This window comes from Schistocerca americana, chromosome 6 (assembly GCF_021461395.2).
Source record: "Schistocerca americana isolate TAMUIC-IGC-003095 chromosome 6, iqSchAmer2.1, whole genome shotgun sequence".
Lineage (NCBI taxonomy): Eukaryota > Metazoa > Arthropoda > Insecta > Orthoptera > Acrididae > Schistocerca > Schistocerca americana.
This window is the reverse complement of record NC_060124.1, coordinates 581058553-581083466: the sequence shown is the minus strand read 5'-3', so window position 1 is coordinate 581083466 and position 24914 is coordinate 581058553. Positions and strand designations below refer to the sequence as shown.

Sequence of the window (24914 nt, the reverse complement as noted above, 5' to 3'; positions counted from 1 at the left end):
GGAAGAAATTTGTGAGTATGTATGTCTGGAGCACAACATTGTATGGAAGTGAATTATTGTCTGTGGGAAAACCAGAAAAAAGAATCAGAATATTGAAGAGCTGGTGTTGTAAAGGAGATCCCTGAAGAATCAGTGAGGGATACAATATGAGGAAAAAACTGGCAAGGTTGGGAAACAGGATGATAAGACAGTTGTTAAGACATGAGGGAATAGCTTCCAAGGTACTTGAGGTAGCTCAAGAGGGTAAAAAAGTGTGAGAAAGACAGGTATTGGTACATATTCAGGAAATAATTGAGGATATTTGATATAAATATGATTCTGAGATGAAGAGGTTGGCACAGGAGATGATTCATAGCAAGCTCTATGAAACCACACACAAGACTGATGAACTACGACACCCCCCCCCCCCCCCCCCCTTCTCTGTTGCTACCCAACACAAAAAATGTTAGTGGATTGCTTCCAGTCTTTAGGCCAAGCTCTGATCATATAACTCCATTATGTACACAACTGCAACATCTAAGAATAGCCTCAACCACCAAACAATTTGTAAGTTGGACCATTCATGAATGATGTTGTGAAGAGTTATCTAACACTCTTTTAATGAACACTGACACTACTTCCACTTCTGATGATGCTTTCTATTCAGTAACAACTTTTTTAAGATTTTTAATTATTAATGCTGCAAGCCTTGCAGACTAGTTCCAAAATCCCAATGACCCATACATACGAGTAGTTTACACCAGTTTGGATCTGCATAGAATGTTTCCAGAAGCAGAGAAATAGTACATCAGTATGTCTGACATCTTTAGTCTTGGGGATTATGTGAATGAAGAAAGGTAGCTGTGATGTCCTGTCCTTCAGTACAGCAAATAAGTATGATATTATTCAGCACTTGAGTTTTCACTTCATTATTTTCAGGTAAATGTCATCCCCATTGAATGCAAGCATCTGTGCTTGCAGATAAGACAGAAGCACAGCCTCTAAGATGCCCTAGTGCTCATATATTGTGATTTTGTGATGGTGCAGAAGGGTAAATGTATCAATTTGAGATGAGAGATTCTTGTCACAAAAAAAAAAAAAAAAAAAAAAAAAAAAAAAAAGAGGTGAAAGTTATAAGCAAAATCTTTCTGATATCTCTGACAGTACAGTACATTTACTGGTACCATTGTTGAGAAGAATGTAGGCAGGCAGCTTTCAAAAATGGTGGACTAATACAAGAAAAAAAAGTCTGGCAAACATGGGGTCAAAAACACATACCTTAAAAGCTGTGAGCACTTGTTCACGTTCACTACACTGAAACACATCTCTTCTACTGGACAAACGTCCATAACTATCAATGTACACATTTTAGAGCTCATGTTTACTAGACATTTTTATCTTGTTTTGATCCATTCTACCTCTTCTGAAAGTGGCCCGCTCTAAAATCTTATCAAATCAGTACCAGTACATGTCAGCCACAACCAGAGGTACCAGGATGAATTCACTTATAATGTTTGACTTGGTCATTTCTAGACCAGGGTCCCTTACCTCAAGCTGATACATTTACCCTTCCCCATCATTTCCAATCATCTGTAACATCACCACGGAATAACCCTGCATATGCCGTCAACAATCCACAGGCCACAGTTAACAAGCCGATTCGTGGTCTCGAAATGTAGGCCAATAGATCTCTCCTGACATTCATCCATTAAGGCACAGTAAGTGTGCCACACTCCTTGTAATGAATATGTGGCTCCAAAACCAGTACATTGTCATTTTGGACTCTTCATGTGATGTGCTCATCACAAATTCATACATAATTGGCTGGTATCACCTACCACTCGCATGATAACTGAAAACGTTTTTACCTGTCAAGCAAATTCTATACTTGCATGATGCGGCATCTTATCTGAGTGTGTGGAGGCCATAGGTTGGTGCTGTTGCACAACTTTTGAATGAGAAAGCTGTGGACAGCATGTCAGACAGGTCTCATTTGCTGCAGATGTTTCGTCTCTGCTGTCCCTGTTTCTGCGGATGGCGCAGACGCCGGGTGCAGCTGGTGTTCAAGGAGGAGCCTGTGAAGCGAAGCGGAAGCTGCCCCTGGTGAGTACCACTACCTGACATAATAGTGACACCACTGTAGACATGCACCGTGTCAGACTTAGCACAGCAGCACAATGCACAACCTTCTCTCCAAAATATATACAGGAGTTGGACAAAAACATGGTAACACTGCAATAAATGCATGCTCAAACATAAATGTAGATGCTAGACATGACTGTGGGTTGTGCTGGTATATTTGACTACGAATGGCACCTGTCCAATGTCCTGCAAGTGTCAGTAGTGGTCAGCACAGTGTTCTGTGCAGTTATGACTGCGTTACGTCAGAGCTGACTGACTTTGAATGTGGGCAAATCATATATGCTCGTACGATGACTGCCTCTGTACCTGAGGTAGCCGAAGCATTCGGTGTGCGAAGAGGCACCATATTGAAGATGTGGATGACAACTGAAAAGACACAGTTGAATTGAAAGTCACATTCACGAACTCTACAGCACTAAAACAAAATGAAGGCAGCTCCAAAGCACGGAACTGGAGAGCAAGATGGAATTCCAGAACCACTCATCAGTGATGCAGACAACCGTAACAGGGAACCATAATGTCAAAGCAATAAAACCTGGACTTGTAGCAATGGAAGAAAGCCATTTGCATGGATTAATCTTATTGCACATTGTTTCCAGCTTCTGGCCAAGTTTACATGTCATGGTTCAGTGATGATCTGGGCAGCCATATCACAATATTCAATGGGACCCACAGTTACTCTGCACATTTGCATTACTAGGGTTTGTTTGACCATTTGGCTGATCAGGACCATCCCATGATACAACATTTTCCTCAATACCAGTGCTGTTCTCCAAGATGACATGGCCCATGTTCATACTGTTGTGTCATCCACAACTGGTTTTCTGAGCTTGAGGATGAGTTGTTGCATCTCCTTTGGCCACTACAGTCACCAGATCTCAATATTACTGATCCTTTGTGGTCTTCTTTAGAGAGAAGGCTGCACGGTTGCTATCCACCTCAACAATCATTACCTGAATGTTTTGGAGGAAGAATGGTTTAAGTTTACCTTGGAAACCATATTGAGCTTGAATTTATCCACTCTGAGATGGCTGGAAACTGTTTTGAATGCGAGCTGTTTTCCACCCTTTGTATTAGGTATGATAATGTGTTTATTTTTGGTGTTTCCATATCTTTTTCCACCCTCTGCATTTATAAGCTAGGAACCATACATATGCAGCAGTGTGGTTGCTGCTAACAGCAACCCTTGTTTAACAGTTTCAGACAGTGAATATATCAATTACATCTCCACAGACAACTACTCATATGCACGGGTGTATTGGGTATTTTAAGTGAATGCAGGAGTGCTGTAGTTGTTCAAACAAATTTTTGTCTGGCAGCTAGTTGTCAAATTCATTGCACGATATTTCGACTGGTCATCTGCCAGTGATTTTCCAGTGCACTATCGAAGACTGATGAAGACTGGCCTCATTCTGCCCCATACAGCATGGCGCAAGTGTTCTGTGCGTACGACGAGATTAATGTTGTCAAACAGACCACACTTCCCAGCAGCAGCGTACTCTCTGGTAGAACTGCAGAACTCAGCTGTCCTCTGTGTTACTGCTCACTGCAGCCTTTGGCACATTCTGTCATCTTTGAGTAGGACAAATCTTGGAGACGATGGTGATCCAAACTCTGTCCAACTGGTAGCTGCTATCACAGTTCATCACATTCGCCACCAGGTGTATTTCCATGGACTCTTAATAATGGAGTCCCAAAAAGATGCAGCTGCAGTCAGGATCACAGTTCTGCCAAGCGCCATTGTATGTCCAGTGGAAATACAGTGTTTGGCAATAGCGGACTTGCTTGCTTGCAAAAGGTGAGTGCAACATTTAAGCTCATTGCAGCATTTCTTCACAGTGTGCGTGGGCTTTCATGTGCAATACATACCACACTGACAAGGTATTTTGTAAATTCCAGCCTTCTGCAATAAAAAGTTGTCATTCGCCAATTACAAAACCTCTGGAATCTTAGATGGTGGACGTAAAATCACTTTCAATTGACATATACAAAGTATTCTTACTATTATAAAAGAAATATGGCCCACTAAAGGAATAAAAGCTAAATATTTTGCTGGTGTGATCTCCTCTTTGTCCAGTTCCTGATTTCTCATTTTAACTGACAGTTCCCTGTTAGTATGCTGGGTGGAAAAATCATTTTTTCTAAACACTATCTTTCGGTGGTCTTTAGAGATACTATCTAGTTCTGAAAGAGTGTGAGCTCTGTGTATGAGTGTTTTTATCATACTCATAGTTTGCGACAAGTGATGACAACTTGATGCTTGTAAATACAAACAAGTGTCAGATGGCTCACAATAAACGTAATGCCTCAGAGAGCCATCATTCTTTTGTCTAACCAAGACATCCAAGAAACACAGAAAACCATTTTTCTCTATTTCCATGCTGAACTGAATGTTGTTATAAATGGAGTTGATGTGCTGAAGAAACTTCATCCATTGATCTTTCCCATTAGGCCACACTATGAAAGTATTGTCCACATTCTTCCAAGACACAGTTGGTTTACGGGCAGCTGATTCAAGTGCTCTCGATGTCTGACTGAAACTTTTACCAATTAGTGTCAAAGAATCTTCAGTGAAGGACAACTTGTTGTTACAGAAGGTTGGAATTCATAAAATACCTTGTAAGTATGGTATGGCTTACATTGGGTAGACCTCATGCACAGTGAAAGAATCCTGCACTGAGGATCAGCATTAAACATGCCTTTTGCAACCAAGCACGCCTGCTGTTGTCAGACACTGTATTTCCACTGGACATTCATTGGAGTAGGATAGAACTGTGATTCTGACCAAAGCAACATCCTTTTGGCACTGCATTATTAAAAAATCTGTGGAAATATGCCTGGTGGACAGTCTGATGAACCGCAATAGGAGCTATTCGTTGGACAGTGCATGGAACTCCATCATCTCTACAATTTGTTCTAATCAAAGACAACTGAGTGCACAGATAGCAGTGGCAAGTGGTAACACAGAGAACAGCTGAATTCCACAGTTCTACCAGCAAGGGCACTGTTGACAAGAACTGTGGTCCATCTGTCAACTTGAAATTCTGAAGCATGTGCAGAATTCATGCGCTGCACTATATAGGGAAGAATGGAGCACGTCTTTGTCAGTCTTCAATGGCTCATCTGAAGATTACTCATAGGTGCACAGTCAAAATATTGTGCAATTAATTCAAAAACAATCAGCTGCTAGCCCAAAATTTGTTTGAATATTCAACTCGCTGGGAAAATTTTAAAATTCATGACATGAGTGCTATAGGATGGTATGGTCTAAGCAAAAAGGTAACAAAACAAATTTTGGAATATTTCTCCTCCATAGCACTGAGTTGAGTAAGAGTTAAAGTGCAGATGTTAAAACATATTATACTCTTTTCTTTTACTGAATTATCTCTGTGTACTGAATCTAAATTAAAATTTTATTTTCTGAGAATTGCTTAGTAGGCATATAAATACTAAGCAAGCCCTAGAAGAAAAACATCAATTAGTTATTATGCTTGAGAACACTCTTAAAACACTGCAGTGTAATGACAGTTGAGTATTAATATGACCCTCAGATGTCTTTCCTAAGAGTAAATTCTTCTTCTCAATATACATAGTGACTTACACAGCTTGCTTAATTGTTCTTTCTTATGGCTGGATATTCAGATACATGGATATTTCCTTGAGACAGTTAAGCTTCTGTCTACAAATGAGCATGAATTTGTGAAGCATCACTTGTGCAAAACTCAGGTTGACCATTTATCACACAATTTCCTGTGAACTGTGAATAAGAGGCAACAACCAGGCCCCCATTCCTAAATTCCAGAAAAGCATTTGACATCATGCCCTAGTGCACACTGCTAACAAAAGCCCAAGCCTTGTGGAGAGGCTCATGTATAAGTGAGTGGCTTGAAGACCTTTCAAATAATAGAAACCTGTACATTGTCCTCAATGGCAAGCATACATCAGAGATGAGGGTATCATTAAGAATGCCGAGGTAAGTGTGATATAGCCACTCTTGTTCTCTGTGTGCTGGATGTCCCACCTAATGCTGCCAGCTCACATATTTCTGCCGGGGATGTACCTATGTCAGGCACTCACACAATGGATAGAAGTGTATAATCCATAAAGGTCAATGAATACCACTTTCAAACAAAGTACGGTATTTTTAAATGTCCCGCATATGTTTCTTCTACAGAAATGAAGACTAGAGGTACAATTAATGATGGCAAACTTGCTTTCAATGTTCTGCAGCCTGCTGAAAGTAGACCACTATCAGTACGCATGGTCCACCTACACTGTTCAGTCTGCCAGTGTTTCCTGCTCAGGTCTGCTGTACCGCAGTCAGTGTCAAATGGGAAAAAACACTGTGACACATTCCACATATATTTTGGACACGCGTTTTCCCTGCTCTAGTGCAGCTTGTGACATTTACAGTCATCTCATCGATGCGCTGGTCATCAATAATGAAGAAAAACTAGATATGATATTCATTTATGGTGAATGTCACAGAAATACAACCACAGCTTTAGCATTGAATACTGAATGTTACCCAGAATGACAGTGTCCTTTATGTCATACCATTTCCAAAATCTGCACAAGTCTCATGGAAACAGGAAGCTGGGCAGCCAGAAGGATCAACATACAAATGCAGTAACTAACAGTGACAAGAAAATTGCTGGTCTGGCTGCTGTAGTGCACTATCTTGAGGTGAGTGTACGGCATATTGCACGCAGTTCCAGAATAAGATGTAGTAGTGTGTGGAAAACTTTGTACAAGCACATATTTCATCCATATCATACCTCACTCCACCAATAACTGGATGTAAATGACTTTAAATCCTGCAATAAATTCTGTCATTTTGCATTTTGGCAGTTGCAAGGTCATCTTGACTCCCTACATGATATGTTGTTTATGGATGAAGGTTCGTTCACAACTCATGCTCATCGAAGACAGTGGGATGTTAATGTTTGATGTGAGATCATTGGTGCCTGTATTGTAGATCCCTACTTTTATAAGGGAAAACTAAATGGATGGCAATATGCACCATTTCTGCTGTACACTCTATTCTTTCTCATGGAGGACATTGGACTAGAAATGCCTCATGGTTCCAGCATGAGGAATGCCCCACACACTACACATGTGTTTCCAGGGAGGTTGTGTATGCAGTGTTTCCAAGTAGGTGGGTAGACCAGGGAGGTTCTGTTAGCTGGCCGGGCTGGTCTTCTGATATGATGCTATTAGACTTGCTTCTCTCAGGCACATTGAAAGTGTGTGGAGATATGCCTGTACTGAATGTGGAAGTTGCCAGTGTAAATACCTTCTGTACGTATGATATTGTGGAGTATACAGTACATTATCTTTGCTCAACTTATGATGTGTGTGGAGTGACTGTCCTTGTTGCTCCCAAGATTTTACATCTATTATTGGCCTAAGATTACTACCAAGACTGTAAGCTCCTATTCCGCAGTTGTGTTTGTATTTCAACTCCTATATCAGCTCCTCCAATTTGTGCATAACATTTTGAATCATCTTGAATGTGAGTAACCAACCCGTCCAGTCCTTTGAGGTACCATTGTTCCCTACTCCATATCTTTACTGAATTGGGAGTTTTGCTTGTGGTAGTTACAAATTCATCCATGATTTTTGAAATTTCTCATGGTTTCCTGAGTTCACCATTACATGTTTACACAATCATCTGAGAAACCCATGTTTCCGTAGCTATTTTTGCTACCCTTTTTATATTCACTACATTCCAGTGCTGCCTTGCTGCATGATGAATGCTCCTGTCTGTCCACCAATGGACCACCACTCAATAAGCACCTCGGCAAGGACAGAAACATCTGTAACAATAAATTGAACAGGCATTCCTTGGTATGAATGACAAGTGATTCTGCTGCTCATCTGATATTATAAAACATACATTGCACAAGTTATGCAGCCGTATTGTTGACAATATGCATTTCTGACACTGGCCCAACTTTGAACCTATGTCACGTCATTACCCGTTGCCGCCAGATGGTAAGAGGCCCAACTGTAACTCAGAGCCAAGTCAGATATATAGTTCTGTAGGGCTCTGTGGCCAAACTCGTAACCTTATGATACATTTCCTCCAAAATATACATACACTATGCAGTCGTATTCAACTTGTGCACAAAGGTTTCGTAACACCTCAGCAGAGTGGTAGGATCTTCACCCCAGTTCTAGACTTTGAGGTACTTTAAGAAATTTAGTACCATCACACATAAACCTTAAGAATCACATGAGGTGTGGCATGATGACAACTTGAAAATAAAAGATGACTCAGGATTGTGACTGACGTTTCCATGTTGAGCATGGTGTCCATCATGCAAAGTTTTGGTACAATTATTGCCCAACGTGAATGATTAACAATATCAACAATTTTTGCTATAGAGAATTTAAATACAGTGGCATCAGCCCAGTTGTCCTGTCAACTGTACCTAATAAGAAGTGCTTATGAATCTGTAGGAAGAACAGAATGTAGTAAAGTCATTCACAGAAAATGACTATTGTGCTGGACTTCTTAATGTCGAACATGTACTGTTTAGATCTGTAGCAAAAAGGGTTAAACTCCCAACACTATCCTGTGCAACAGCTTTGTCAATTCTCCCTTACACAACTTGGGCATCTATAAAATAAGCTGTGACACATGTCCAGCCTATCATATAGGCAAACATGACGAGAAATTGCTGCTAAATATAAGAAATCTCTTAGGAAGAAAAGCTACAAATATATATATTACTTGTCCTTTGCTGATCATTTATCAATTACAGGCTCTAAGCCTGAAGGGAGTTTATGAAGTAAGTATCCTGCACACAGATAAGAAAGGCTTCAGACTTGATATACATGAAGAATTAGAAATTTTCAACCACCTTTCTCTAAAATATCATCTTCCTCTCTCTCCTTTTTTTAATTACATTATAATCATTTCGTACAAAATGTATGAAATAATTACTATTGCAGTGGCCTGTATAAACTTCAGTTGGCATAATACTAAGTGTTGACTTGTGAAATGTGCACTTATATGATATTTAAAATTTTTTTGTAATGTTAATAGCTGATTTCTTTAATTTTTAATTGATGGCATAAATTGTTTCGTATCCACGTTGTGGCAGCTTTGGCCTGTGAGCCTCTTAGTCTGATGCTATCTCCAGTGCATTTCCTCTTACAGCCCAAAGTGGCATACAGTGTGCTGCACCATGTAGTGATAATTTTACTGAGTATTTCCAATTATAAGTCAGTTCCAAAGTCTATAATTTTTATATGGTTTAAATATTATTTTCTTAAGAAGTAGTTTATATGATGAGAGCATTTTGCTTATAAATCTCCTCATTAAGCTGTTCAGTACAGTAACCATCTACTCTCGGTTTCTCTGTATGTTAATGGTTGTGTAACCTTTTTAGGTAATTATCTGGATTTTTGGATGAAGACAACCTTAGTTGGTGTCAAAAACAAGTTAATGTAAAGTCTTGTTGCAACTGGTTTGCTGTATTGTATAAATAATATTCCTGTACAATTGCTCTCACAGCCATGTTTAAAATTCTAACATTCCAACAAATTAAACTGGCAAAATAAAATACATGTGCAAATAATGAAAGTGACAGACACTACTATGAACCCCATATGGACGTGTCCAAACAGGTTGCAGCCCGTGCAATGCCACCCTGCACAGAGACGGCACCATCCGTTGTTCTGGCTGCCCGCACACTGCCACCAAGTACGGAGATGGCCCCGACTGTCATTCTGGCTGCCTGTGCTCTACCTACAGGCCGAGAGGTGGTCCCCAGCACCACCTCGGCTACCTGCACGTTGCCACCCTGCGCAGAGACAGCCACACTTGTAGATCTGGCCACCCGCACTCTGCCACCGTGTGTGGAGATGGCCCCGATCGTGGCTACAGCTGCCCGTGCTCTGCCACCGAGCACAGAGGTGGCTCTGAACATTGTTTTGGCTGTCTGCACTCTACAAACCTCTGCAGAAGTGGCCCCACCAATAGTTTTGACCACCCGCACTCTGCCACCAAGTGTGGAAGTGGCCCTGACCATCATTCTGGGTGCCCGTGCTCTACTTATAAGCACAGAGGTACTCCCTAACAATGCTGTCATTAACCGTGCAATGCCACCCTGCACGGAGGTAGCCCCACTCGTATGTCCGGGCACCCACACTCTGCCACCACGTGGGGTGGTGACCTCGACTGTCAGTTTGGCTGTCTGTGTGATGCCACCCTGTGTGGAGGTGGCCCTGCCTGCACATTCAACATCACTCTGCATGTTGAAGATTCTGAGCAATTCTCCACAATCCCATGCAAAACAAGCTACCTCAGGAAGCACAGACACTGCTCCATCCCAGCCTGTGCCTACATCGTCTGCAGACACCACATGTACCTTTCTCAACTTTCATGTGCATTCATCATTGCCACTGCAGGGCACTTGGCCTCCACTGTTTGGAGGTTTCCAAATCACCGCTCCAGTGGACCTTGTAATTCCACCTGCCACGTGTGGAGTCGTCGTTGCTGAAAACACGAGTGTGCTTCACTCTGGTGGTGATGTAAGGCCCCCTTTACAAGCCTTTATGAATTATTGTGATATTCCAACAACTTTTCAGGGAATAGCAATCACAGGGCCTCCACCATTCCCAGGATTTCTGTCCACTGCTCCATGAGCAACTGATACACCACAAGCCGGACACGCTTTGCGTGTCTTTTCCAGTTTTTCAGCAGATACCCCTTCACCTCTGCAGGGGATGCGAATCACAGGGCCTCCTCCATTTCCAGGATTCTTGTCTGCTGCTCAACAAGCATGTGCAATGTCTCATGCTAGGCCTACTTTGCATGTCTTTTCCAACTGCCCTGACACACCATCACCTCTTCAGGGAACCATAATCACTGGGCCACCACCATTTGAGCCTTTTCCAAAATGTCTGTAATCCTGTATTTACTTTTTGATTACAAATAAATTCAAGTATTTATATCACATTGGTTGCATTATTAATTTTGTAATATTGTTGGTGTCAAAATGTTAATCACTAATTGCTGTCAGATGATAAGAGGTGACCAGCTACAGCACAGAGCTAACTCAGGAAAGTGGTTCAGTAGGTCTCTGTGACCATTTCCATATGCTCATGATAGGTTTTATCTAAGATAAACATTTACTATGCAAGCATACTCAACTTGTGTACAAACATTTCATAAAAGCTTAGCAGAGTGGTAGAAACTTCACGCCAGTTCTAGACAATGAGACAGTTTGGTTCTGTCATACATCTACCATTCACAACACAAGTTGTGGCACTGATAAAACTAGAATCAAAACTGTAGTCCAGGGACGTGACTGAGATTTTCATATTCAGGATAGTGGTCATCATATAAGGTTCTGATAAAATTATGGCACACAATGAATCGTTAACAGTATCAGCAGTTTTTTTATTCTATAGAAAATTTGAAACCAGTGGTATGAAACTTCTTATCCTGTCAACTGTACCTGATGAGAAGTGGCTGTGATAACAGCTGTGATAACAGAACTCAGAAAAGATGCCCACAAACAAAAGTGTGTTGAGCTTGTCTTATTAACGTACAAGAAGTATTGTTTACAGCTGTACTAAAAAGAGTTAAACTCATAACACTATCCTTCAGAAATAACATTCTTTAGGAATAGTTGATCAGTGTGTGCAACACCAACCCAAAATCAGGTAAAAACAGAATTATAATGTCTTAAACAATGTTGGAAACATTTCAGCTGAACAGCTTAATTGAACAACTGTTTATAGTAATGGACCACCAACATTTATGTATCTACAAAAAACTTAGTGCATTTATTGAAGTAAGTACACTGTGTGTTCATTGTATTCATTCACATTCCAGTAAAGACAGGGTGAGTAGATAACTGTTACAGGCATTACAGAGAATTTAATTAAGGAAAATCTTTGCAACTTCAGAAATACATTGAAGGGAAAAACAGGAGGGTAAAGAAAATTATGAAAGATTCACAAATATTTTTAAAAATCATTAACACCAGAAAGACAATTATGCCAAGTATATATCTAATATATTATCAAATTTTTAAGAGCAGAGAAGCATGGTTTACAATATCCTATAAAATTTAAGAAGACCAAGTCAGTATAAAATTTGCTTCCTGTATTCAGTTGCTAGAGCTCTTCAAATAAGCTATGGTCTTTAGAATATGAAGGGTTTACAGACATGAACCATGAAGCAACAGTGTACAAAATTGAAATTTAAGAAGTAATGAACAGTCTGAATGAACAGAAAAAGTACAGGTAGTGGCAACATAAATGGAGGACTGTTGAAAGATATACCACTCTCAATGGCACAGAGAGCCTGCAGATTCCCATATGCATGCCAGAGAAGAAAATATATTCCATCACCATGGGACCATAGTATCAAAAATCCAATATTTAAAAAATGAAACCAATCTGTCTGTGACAACATCAGAGGGATTAGTCTGATAAATACTGACTTATAAGTTGAGACTGGAAGGCCCAGTGTATAAGTGGAGGCAATGGAAAGAGAGGTGTTATTTTTCAAAAAAAGGAAGGATTTAATTAAGTAATATAACAGCAGAATGTGAATTATCATGAACTAGCACATTACATTATCTTTGGTATTTCTGGAAAGGCTCAAATAGGAAGTAAAATTAAATCACACTAATGTCCTATACAATGTGAATACATCAATTATGACAAGTCCACAAATAACATGCAAGAGGTGCAAGACCAGCCCCAGTTAATGTTGCCAACATTTCTTAATTCCAGTTTGATACTATTATTTATCCAGGTAGATGAGATAAGAAAATATGAAGAAGCCACAGAGATGTGTATGAGTACCAAAATGCATAGTAAAGTCTAGAGCATGCTTTTGTCCAATGGAGTACATAAAAAATCTAATATTGGTGTTGAGTGATGATTCAGTACAATTGATTGTTCAGTATTTCATTACGGATTTCAGTGACATGTAGCATCTGTCTTAATGAACATGAAAAAATTGTACACTGTGCAGTCCAGTACAATAATAATGTTACATTATGTAAATGATAAGTGTCTTGCAAAGAGTGAATAATTAAGATGATTTAAATCCCATGGCATGAACTAACTATGCCGAATATTGCTTACTAGGCTCTATTGAAATGTAATAATAAAATATGACTTGGTGGAAATGTGTGCATTTGCCACTGTACCTTTCTAGACACTGGCATTTCACTTTTGTTGTTAGACAGAGACAGCCAAACCATATCCATAGCCAGGAGCCTTAAACATTTAGTCACAAACAAAATGGTGAGAGAATGCAGGTGCTAAGTATGTAAAAATCAATTACACAAAGATATTTTTGTTTACCCTATTTTTTAATCTTGCTTCTCAGAATGCAGTTTGCTAAACAATAGATTCTTTTACATTATTGCCTGTGTCCCAGGCCTATCCAAAATGTTCAGACATGTAAAACTGTACACTTCAGAAAACAACCAAAAAATGTAGTATCCTATGACTAAAATATCAGTGAATCACACTCGGAAGAGGTCAGCTCATACAAATACAAGAGTGTAAAACTTTGTAGTGTTATGAAGTGGAATGATCATATACACTCAGTTGTGGGTAAACCAGGTGGTAGACTGTGGTTCATTGGTAGAATACACAGGAAGTACAATCAGTCTAGAAAGGAGATTATTTACAAAATACTGAATGTATACAGTGAAGAGTGGCACAAAAGGCTACGCATTGCTCCCATGAAGATTGTGAGGACAAGATTAGCTTAATTATGGTGTGCACAGAGGCAATTGACCGGTCATACTTCCACTCTCCGTATGTGAATGGAACAGGATAAACCAAAATAATTGGTTCAATGGGATGTATACTGTACCATGCAGTCACAGTGGCTTACAGGGTATAGGTGCCAATCTGAAACACACTTTGAAACAGCTCAAACAAAATGGTTGGTGTGATTATTAGAAAATTAATTAAGATATCCCTTTGTTTAGTTGATGTTGAAGAGCTTGAAAATGGAACCAGAAAGGCATGATTCTGTAAGTTGTCAGACCGAGGCTACTGCAGATGGACCTGGGATTCCTTTAGACCCCTTATAATCGTATCATTTAAGTGACCCTCAGGCTAATCCCAGGTCTTGCCAAAAACCTTTAGACAGACTCTCAACTCTCAAATATGTATGATCCCCATCATATTAACATTATCAGAGGAGACTTTAAATTGTCCAGTACTCAGCTGGGATAGTTACAGTTTTTTAAGAGGTGTTTATGAGAAGATATTCTATGAAATGATACTAAATGCTCTCTCTGATAACTGCAAGGAACAAATAGTTCAGAAGGCCAATCATGATAGATATATACGAGCTGTAATGGCAAGAATTATATCTGAACTATTTGAGGATGTCTGTGTTGAAACTGATATCAACTATGAGGCAGTTGTAGCAACAATGATTACTAAAAGTAAGGGGACTTTATCTAGAAGTTCGCGGGTGGCACCCGTGGAGCCCCGAGCTGAGTCTGACATTGCTTCCACTTACTTGTGTCAGATCCCTCCTGTTTTCTGTCCTGTTGGCCTCCCTTGGCCAACTCTCGTTTTTCAACCCCAATGGTATTAGGTTTCGAGGCCTGAGGGTGTCTTTCAGTTTCCTATCTCTCTCACTCCAGTGCTGCGGGGTTTGATGCAGGACCATAGCCCAAGGTTGTGGGTGAAGTCCCCAATGGCAGCTGTGGCAGAGGAGATCTCTGGTACAGTGCATTTGCTTGGCGGATGGGGCAACGGATCTGGAGTACAGTAGGCTATAGTAGGATTCAACCAGAACAAGTCGGCAACTCCTTCAACCCACTCAACTCCACACATAGTGACCCGTCACTCCTCTGGAAACAGTTGTTTGGGTCGAGAGAAAGCTATGAACGCTGGGCAAATTTGTGGCTTTTAAATACGACCCAGGTGATGCAGTGTGTGTGGAGAGGACACTCCGCCTGCACCTGCAAAGGTGCAGATGACAACACGGGGAGTTGCAGTTACTGGTTTTAAGCCTTGTGCTGAGGGACGTGAGTGCAGGCACCAGGGGTGACTCTTGTCAGTGGGATAGCCCATTGCGCTTAACTGACTGGTTACCGCCTGCCTCAAGCTGGGCAGCCCCCAGCCAGTAAGGTACCAATCTGTCCTCCACCTCGCGCTTCTATGGGCGTATGGAGCAGCAAGCATCTTGCAGTGCTTGATACAACGTGGGTTACTGAGGCACCTGGAAAAAATAACAATAAAGTAGCTCATATGAGCAAAACCAACTATTCAATAACACGATTTGCCACCTGGAATGTCAGAACTGTGTTACCTGGATGTGACACTCCTACAGATGCTGCGCCTATAGTCAGAAAAGCAGCCACAATTGACAGAGAACTCCTGCATCTTCGCGTTGATGTGGCTGCATTACAGGAAACTCGTCTCTCTGGGGAAGGCAGCCTGCATGAAGATAATTACACCTTTTTCTGGAAAGGAAGAGAAATTGGAGAAAGATGTGAACACGGAGTTGGCTTTGCAGTGCGAAACAGTCTTCTCAGCTGCTGCAAACAACCAAAATCTATTTTTGAACGATTAACAACTTTGAGATTAAAGACAACATCAGGCCCCGTCACATTAATCTCTGCATATGCTCCCACTATGAAAGCGCCACCTGAAGTCAAAGACATGTTCTGTGAAGACCTGCGGAAATGCCTTGAGAATGTTCGTGGATCAGATAAACTCATGTTACTGGGAGACTTTAATGCCAGGGTTGGGAATAAATGGAACAACTGGACCGACTGCATTGGCCCATACAGCATTGGAAATATGAATGAGAATGGTCAGCGACTGCTGGAACTTTGCACCTCTCTTTCTCTCTGTATCACTAACACTTACTCCCAGAGCAGAGATGTGCACAAAGTAACATGGAAACACCCACGTTCAGGCCATTGGCATCAGCTTGACTTCATCATAACCAGAAGAAGCAACCTACGTCATGTCCTTAATCCCCGCATATATCACAGTACTGACTGTGATACTGATCACTCTTTAGTTGTGACAAAATCACAGTTCACACCAAAGAAGATTCACTCAGCCAAGAGTGTTTGTCGAAGAGTGAAGATCAACACCAAAGCCATTCAAGATGACGCGCTGTACAAAAAGTTCAGTGAAGAAACTGAGATGAAACTGAATCCTGAGCAATTTATAACTGCACATAGTGCCAAAAATATGTGGCATCTAGGTAAAGAAAATATTATGCTGACAGCTATTGGAACATTTGGGAAGCAGGGTAGGACTCAAAGTGCCTCCTTTACTGACTGTGAAAGTGAGTTGCATACATATATAGACAAGAAACGTAATGCTCATATACAGGTTATGAATAATCCTACAGACCACTGAGCAAGAGCTGAATACAAGGCATGCAAAGCAGATCTGCAATGAGTTCCTCACCACTGCGCAAATAGATATTGGACCAACCTTTGTGAAACTATTCAGATCTGCCGGGACAAAGGAGATTATAGTGGCATGTATCAAGGCATCAATAAAGCCATTGGACCAACAAGCAGGAAGTTCACTGCAATAAAAGATCTAAATGGAGACCCAATCAACAATAAAAACCAGCAGCTAGATAGATGGATGCAGCACTATGCTAAACTATACTCAGAAGAGGTCAACATTTCTTCAGAAACTTTGGGTACTTTACCAACTTACCCAGTTATGTCTGGGCTTGATGATCCTCCCACGTTGACGAATTAAAACTCACACCTAAAAGTCTAAAGTTAGGCAAGAGTACAGGCCATGATAACTTACCAACAGAAATCATCAAACTGACTGCATTTTGCTGATATTGTATCAAATCCTACTGCAGTGCTGGGAAGAAGACACAGTACCTCAAGACATGCAAGATGCAAATATAGTAACAATCTATAAGGGAAAAGATGACAGAGGTAATTGTAACAACTATAGAGGAATATCTCTCTTGAGCACTTCTGGAAAAGTGTATGCAAGGATAATCCTGAAGAGACTGGAAACCTTGACTGCTTGGATCTACCTTGAGTCACAGTGTAGATTTCGAACTGGCAGATCCACAAGTGACATGATATTCACTTTGTGGCAACTACATGAGAAGTGCCACAAACACAGAGTGCTTTTGTTGACCTCAACAAAGCCTTTGACACCGTCAGTAGGGAGGGACTCTACAGCATATTGGAAAAAATTGGATGTCCCCAAACTTTGCTGTCTTTAATAAGATCTTTTCATGACAACATGTGTGGCTCTGTAATCTTTGATGGCAGTACATCTAAACCATTCAGTATGAACTGTGGCATAAGACAAGGCTGTGTGTTGGCACCTACACTTTTTGGAATTATCCTCTCGGGTCTGCTCCAAGTGGCTTTCGAGAATTGCAATGTTGGAGTACATCTGCATACTAGGAAAGATGGAAGGCTTTTCAATGTCAGTCTTCTGAAGAGTAAGACAAAACACTACGAGATAGTTGCTCATGAACTCCTGTATGCTGATGATGCTGCAATTGTTGCGAACTCTGCAGAAGAGCTGCAAGAGCTAGTATCAATATTTTAGTCACACATGCCACCTATTCTCGATGAGTGTAAACAGCAGTAAGACCATAATTATGACTTCAGGGTGCTAACACAAAGCCGAATATCACACTAGATGGCACTACTCCGCAAGTCATGGATAACTTCTGCTATCTTGGATCTACTACAGAATCAAACATGTCTGTTGACAAGGAAATTGATGCTTGCATTGGAAGAGCTGCGACAACTTTTGGCAAAATCTCTACACGTGTTTGGAAAAACAACAAACTCTCTTTGACCACCAGAATTCTTGTATATCAAACTTGCATCCTCAGCATCCTTTTGTATGCATCAGAAACATGGACTACCTATGCCAAACAAGATTGTCGCCTTAATGCTTTCCACATGCGGTGCCTGAGATCCATCCTCGGAGTAACATGGAAGGACCGAGTGACCAATGAAGCAGTGCTATCTAAAACTAACTGCAACAGTATTTCAGCTACATATGAACTTACATATGACTCAAATCAGCACAGCACTGTGCCAAAAAGGTACTTTTCACATGGGAATTAAGCTTTATAACAAACTTCCTGAAAACATAAAAGCTATCACTGAGGTCAATACATTTGGAAAATCTCTAAAGTCATATTTACAGCATCACTGCTTTTATTCCATTGAAGAATATTTAAATTTATGAAATGTGCTTTATAAATACTTGTGTGTAAAGTGTATTATTGTAAGCTTAAATACACTCCTGGAAATGGAAAAAAGAACACATTGACACCGGTGTGTCAGACCCACCATACTTGCTCCGGACACTGTGAGAGGGCTGTACAAGCAATGATCACACGCACGGCACAGCGGACAGACCAGGAACCGCGGTGTTGGCCGTCGAATGGCGCTAGCTGTGCAGCATTTGTGCACCACCGCCGTCAGTGTCAGCCAGTTTGCCGTGGCATACGGAGCTCCATCACAGTCTTTAACACTGGTAGCATGCCGCGACAGCGTGGACGTGAACCGTATGTGCAGTTGACGGACTTTGAGCGAGGGCGTATAGTGGGCATGCGGGAGGCCGGGTGGACGTACCGCCAAATTGCTCAACACGTTGGGCGTGAGGTCTCCACAGTACATCGATGTTGTCGCCAGTGGTCGGCGGAAGGTGCACGTGCCCGTCGACCAGGGACCGGACCGCAGCGATGCACGGATGCACGCCAAGACCGTAGGATCCTACGCAGTGCCGTAGGGGACCACACCGCCACTTCCCAGCAAATTAGGGACACTGTTGCTCCTGGGGTATCGGCGAGGACCATTCACAACCGTCTCCATGAAGCTGGGCTACGGTCCCGCACACCGTTAGGCCGTCTTCCGCTCACGCCCCAACATCATGCAGCCCGCCTCCAGTGGTGTCGCGACAGGCGTGAATGGAGGGACGAATGGAGACGTGTCGTCTTCAGCGATGAGAGTCGCTTCTACCTTGGTGCCAATGATGGTCGTATGCGTGTTTGGCGCCGTGCAGGTGAGCGCCACAATCAGGACTGCATACGACCGAGGCACACAGGGCCAACACTCGGCATCATGGTGTGGGGAGCGATCTCCTACACTGGCCGTACACCACTGGTGATCGTCGAGGGGACGCTGAATAGTGCACGGTACATCCAAACCGTCATCGAACCCATCGTTCTACCATTCCTAGACCGGCAAGGGAACTTGCTGTTCCAACAGGACAATGCACGTCCGCATGTATCCCGTGCCACCCAACGTGCTCTAGAAGGTGTAAGTCAACTACCCTGGCCAGCAAGATCTCCGGATCTGCCCCCGATTGAGCATGTTTGGGACTGGATGAAGCGTCGTCTCACGCGGTCTGCACGTCCAGCGCGAACGCTGGTCCAACTGAGGCGCCAGGTGGAAATGGCATGGCAAGCCGTTCCACAGGACTACATCCAGCATCTCTACGATCGTCTCCATGGGAGAATAGCAGCCTGCATTGCTGCGAAAGGTGGATATACACTGTACTAGTGCCGACATTGTGCATGCTCTGTTGCCTGTGTCTATGTGTCTGTGGTTCTGTCAGTGTGATCATGTGATGTATCTGACCCCAGGAATGTGTCAATAAAGTTTCCCCTTCCTGGGACAATGAATTCACGGTGTTCTTATTTCAATTTCCAGGAGTGTATGTATGCCTTGAAATTACTTTCAGCCTGTATATTTATAACTTGACTTGTCCAATGTCTTATGCATAAGCTGCTATGTAGACAACAGGACCAATAAAATACAATCTACAATCTACAATGTTGAAGCAGAGATGACTCCACTGGCTGGGACACGTCCACCATATGAATCCTGACAGATTACCATGTGAGGTGATGCTTGGAGAGATCTCTATAGCCAAAAGACCTGTAGGATGTCCTGTATTGAGGTTCAAGGACTCCTGTAAACGAGATATGGAGAGCTTTGGAATTGTCACGAACAGATGGGAGGCAGGGGCTAGCATGAGACCAGAGTGGCGTGATGATATATCATCTGGAATGTCGAAGCATGATGAAGGCTTGTTAGACAGATTAAGGCAGAAAAAGCTTCGCAGTGCTACCACTGCTCCTGCCTCAGCAGCGAGATACACTTGTGACAATTGCAGCAAGAGATGCCGTGCTGCCATTGGCTTGACAAGTCATATGAAAAAATGCAACCCATAAACACACAGACACTGCAACAATCATCTACCAAGATATCATGGCCAATATATACAATATAAAATAAAAATTAGAAGAGGTATTTACATTTTCAAGCCGGCCGGGGTGGCCAAGCGGTTAAAGGCGCTACAGTCTGGAACCACGCGACCGCTACGGTCGCAGGTTCGAATCCTGCCTCGGGCATGGATGTGTGTGATGTCCTTAGGATAGTTAGGTTTAAGTAGTTCTAAGTTCTAGGGGACTGATGACCTTATAAGTTTAGTCCCATAGTGCTCAGAGCCATTTGAACCATTTGAACCATACATTTTCAAAGAGGGTGGAGTGTCATGTATCTAAATGCAATGCTAAACATTCCGCTATGGACAGGAGCACGTTGAGCAATTGTGGCTTCACATGATGGAAAGGTATATAACTGACACAACAGTTTATGATAGGGAGGATCTTCCAAGGTCTACAGTCACTACAAAGAAATAAAAAAGGTCACATGGTAGTTAACTACACAAGTGGTAGAACAGTTAATGGTAGGAGGACCCTCCATGGTCTACAGTCATTGTTAAGAAACTTCTAAAAAACTAGCTACTACTGCATAATAGCTCTAAAACAAACCAGAGGACAAGACAGACAAAGATATTTTAACATGGATTAAAAACAGTCTTGGCCACAATAAAATGTTTATTGGTAATGGTAACCAGTTACGGTAACAATGTGATCATCTTTAGAACATGTATACAGCAACGGTGGACAGTGGTAGGGAACAGAACAGGTGCTATATCTCCACAAACATCTCAAGCACTTGACATCCACAGAGCTACAACACCTGCTCTGTTCACTGCCACTGCCTTCCATCACAGTATGAATCTTTTTGACCAAAACTGGTTACCATTACAAATAAATATTTTATTGTGTTCAAGTTGGTACTCGCCATATAGCAGGGATGCTGAGTTGCAGAGAGGGACAACAAAAAGACTTTTAATCAAAGCTTCCAGCCAAACAGTCCTTCATCAGATTAGACAACACACACATACACAAACACCTTCACACAAACACATCTGACCCACATGTGCCTACAGTCTCTGGCTGCAACGACCAGACTGCCAGTAGCAGCGCATGGTGGGAGAAGCAAACTGAGTGGTCGGGGTGAGGAGGAGGCTGGCATGGGGAGGTGGAGAGATAGCATGGCATGGGTGGAGGGTGATAAAGTCCTGCTTGTGGGAGCATACAGGGATGAGGTGAGGAGGGGGAGCTGGCTGCAATAGGGGAAGTTAGACAGAGGCCGGAGAAGAGAGGAGGTAGCAGAAAAGCAGAGAAGTAAAGACACTGTGGGTGTGTTGGTGGAGTACAGGGCTATGTAGTGCTGGAATGGGAACAGGGAAGGGGCTACACAGGTAAGGACAATGTCTAACAAAGGTTAAGGCCAGGAGGGTTACGGGAATGTAGCATATATTTCTGGCATCCGCCTTCATTAGTCATTGCCCCTTACCCACCTATCCCCTTCTTGTTCCCATAGTAGGACTACACGACACCCTATTCCACTAACATACCCACCGTCCTCCTACTTCTCTCCTTTTCTTCTGTTGCCCCCCCCCCCAAATCAGCCGACTTCCCTCTAACCTCCCGACTGCTCCCAGCTGGCCTACCCTCTCCCTACCTTGTCCCTGTATGCTTCCACAAGCAGTAATTTACAGGCCCCCATCTCTATGCTACTATTCCTCCCCTTCCCCAATCCAGCCTCCTCCATACCTCCATCACCAAATTTGTTTCTCCCACCATGGGTTGCTACTCACAGTCGGGCCTCGGCAGTCATAGATTGTGGTCATGTGTATGTGAGTTGCACTTGCATGGATATGTGTGTGTGTTCTTTGCTTAACAGTCTTTTTGTTGTGCCTATCTGTGACTCAGAAGCTGCACAATATGGTTAGTAGCAACTGTAGTTTTCATAAAATTGTCATTACACCATCCTGCATTTTACATTGTTTTTAATTCATTTTAAAGTATTCTAGCTAGATAACCAAGTTTCTCAAGATAAATATTCTGAAAAATTACAAGCATTTAGGTGCTGAATGAAACACTTTCAGATATCAACATGGCATTGAGCTAACCCTTCAATGACTACCATAGCAGAATCTTATCTAAAAACAACTTACTTCTGTACAGGAGTTTTACAGCAGTTTAATTTTTACATCTCTACAAATATGAGTGAGTGATTTTGAGAAATGGGTGAAATTGCTGAAGTTAATCAAAGCTCCAGGGCTCAGTGGAATCTGTTAGATTCTATACAGATTTTAAAGTTGAGCTAACTTCCATTTTAGCCATAATATGCCATAGATATATTGTAAAAAACCTGTGGCCACTGATTGGAAGAAAGCATAGGTCATACCCATCTACAAGAAGGGTAGCAGAAGTGTCCACATGACTACTGTCCAGTCTCATTGGCATCAAACTGTTGCAGAATCCTAGAACATATTCTGGGCTCAAACGTAAAGAGGTATCTCAAACAGAATTATCTTGTCTGTGCTGTCCAGCAGTGATTTCAGAAACCTCAGCCATGAAAAACTCAATTTTTGCTCTCATCACTTGATGTTCAGTAAATCAAGGATCAAAATGATCAGATGGATTCAATATTTCTTGACTTCTGAAAATCATATGCCTCTCTTCATGCCATCACTTATTAACACAAGTACAATGACTTGGAGCACTAAATGAAACTTCTAAGTAGGTTGAGAATTTCTTGGTGTCGAGGATGCAGCCATGGTCATTTGCAGAAATTTCTCCAAGAGAAGGCAAGATTCATAACTTCTCAGTTTGGATGCTGATTCAGTGATATGAAAAAAAGTACACATGACTCATTGTAACTCAAAATATTGATAGTTATCTTAGCATTTTTAAGATAGATAACTTTGGCACATAGGCATTAACCATATTTCAATAGCACATGCAAAGTATGTATTTGTGTGTTATTAATATGAGTATGGGTGCCATCTTTTGCATTGAGCAATCTGAAATTATATTTTCTTATGACTAAAACCAGGTCAGCCAGTGAGTTACAAAATATAGTCATAAAATATTAACAAAAGTAATTTATTCATACATACATAAGGTTAGCTTGAACTGAAAATTAAAATACCTGAAATAGGAAAAAAGATAAGAATGGTTGAGAAAATACTGCTGGATCTCAACAAAAATAGCACGTTAATACCCTTAAAAGTGGAGAAGCAGGGAACAAACTTTTAAAAAGTGTTGTTCAACTTTGAAGCCATGTCTAACACTGCTTCCAAAACTTCACATCTATGCACCTTAATCAACTTACAGCATTACTTTCATGATGTCTACTATTTACTGATGCCTGATGAGCTGAATTTGAAGAAAATGTGTTTTGAAAACTACTTTTTTTTGTTTGCATTGTACAACTAGATGAATGTGGGAAACCTCCCAAAACCATCCTCATATCAGCCGCTAGAATCAACAGCCTAGGACTGTGCCAACTTATTCCTCATTTCTCTAGTTTGTCACATTGTTATGCATTATGCTGACCGGAATGTAGAATTCCTAGCTGTGTGACAGCATTTGATGGTGTGTTGCAACATTAGACTCTGAGAAGGTTGCAATACTGGAGAGCACATTTTTTCCATCTTGGAAATTCACACTTCTGCCTCTTCCCTTCCTCTTGTGCGGAATATGGTATTTTCTTTCTTCTGTGATTGATTCATTTGAGACTAAGTATAGTCATGTGCACATACAATGTAGCACAGCTGTGTTCTTCTGAGTGTACTGTATGTAAAACTGTATTCAGAAGCAGCAAGCGATCACAGGTTTTCTTTTTCGAGAGGCAAATGATAAACTACTGCCATAATTCTAGTGTGCATTATGGGGAAGAGCATCCTTATAGACACTAGGTTCAAGTTCTGTTGTGGTTGCCAGTTGAAATGTGCCTTCCTGTTAAAGAAAATTACACAAAGCAGGAAACCTCCAGTTAAGCATCATGCAAAGATGAAAATAATTCAAAGGATTTGTGTGTGCGTTTTGTCACATCAAAAGAGCACAATCCATCAGCAGTGAGAAAATTTGTCTTTCATACATCTATTAGTAATAGCTCCTGTAAGAAACTCTGATAATTCAATGATAAAATCTGATTTGTATTTTTCAACTCATTGCATCTGTTCAATAGCTGGTGGATGATCAGCCCAATGTGCTGTGTTGGCTGTTGTCATTGTTCAGTGAATTTTTACTGTGGAACAAACATTAAATTTTTAGTCAGTAAAAATGTAAAAATTGATATCATTGGACTTCATTTCTGATGAGGAATAGTTCAGTCTCTAATGTGGGAATACTTACAGAAAGAGCCAATGTGAAACTCAGATCATTTGGTCATTGAACAATGCAGTAACCATACGATTGATGTCGGCCTCTTGTGAAAATACCAATTTATATTTCTGATTGCTTAATAATGTGGAAATACAATACTTCCAAATATTTCTACTAATTAGAACACTGTTACATACATTACATCAGACCTTATTCAGTAAGCAATGTTTAGATAACAACTTATATCTTGCTTCCACCTACTGGACAGGAAAGTGTCAGA

General features: G+C 41.4%; 2 protein-coding genes across 2 annotated transcripts; both read left to right on the top strand.

The window, feature by feature from the left end:
* The first annotated feature begins 9741 nt into the window (after positions 1-9741).
* LOC124620294 (fibrous sheath CABYR-binding protein-like) lies at positions 9742-10779 on the top strand. The gene has a single exon (XM_047146965.1). The coding sequence runs from the start codon at positions 9742-9744 to the stop codon at positions 10777-10779; it is 1038 nt and encodes a 345-aa protein (XP_047002921.1).
* A 4509-nt stretch (positions 10780-15288) lies between these two features.
* Positions 15289-16506, top strand: LOC124620293 (craniofacial development protein 2-like). Its single transcript, XM_047146964.1, has one exon. The coding sequence runs from the start codon at positions 15289-15291 to the stop codon at positions 16504-16506; it is 1218 nt and encodes a 405-aa protein (XP_047002920.1).
* The last annotated feature ends 8408 nt before the right edge of the window (positions 16507-24914 follow it).

Excerpts from the sequence above, each read along its gene's own strand:
- LOC124620294 (XM_047146965.1), top strand. The coding sequence starts at position 9,742 with ATGGACGTGTCCAAACAGGTTGCAGCCCGTGCAATGCCACCCTGCACA.
- LOC124620293 (XM_047146964.1), top strand. The coding sequence starts at position 15,289 with ATGGGCGTATGGAGCAGCAAGCATCTTGCAGTGCTTGATACAACGTGG.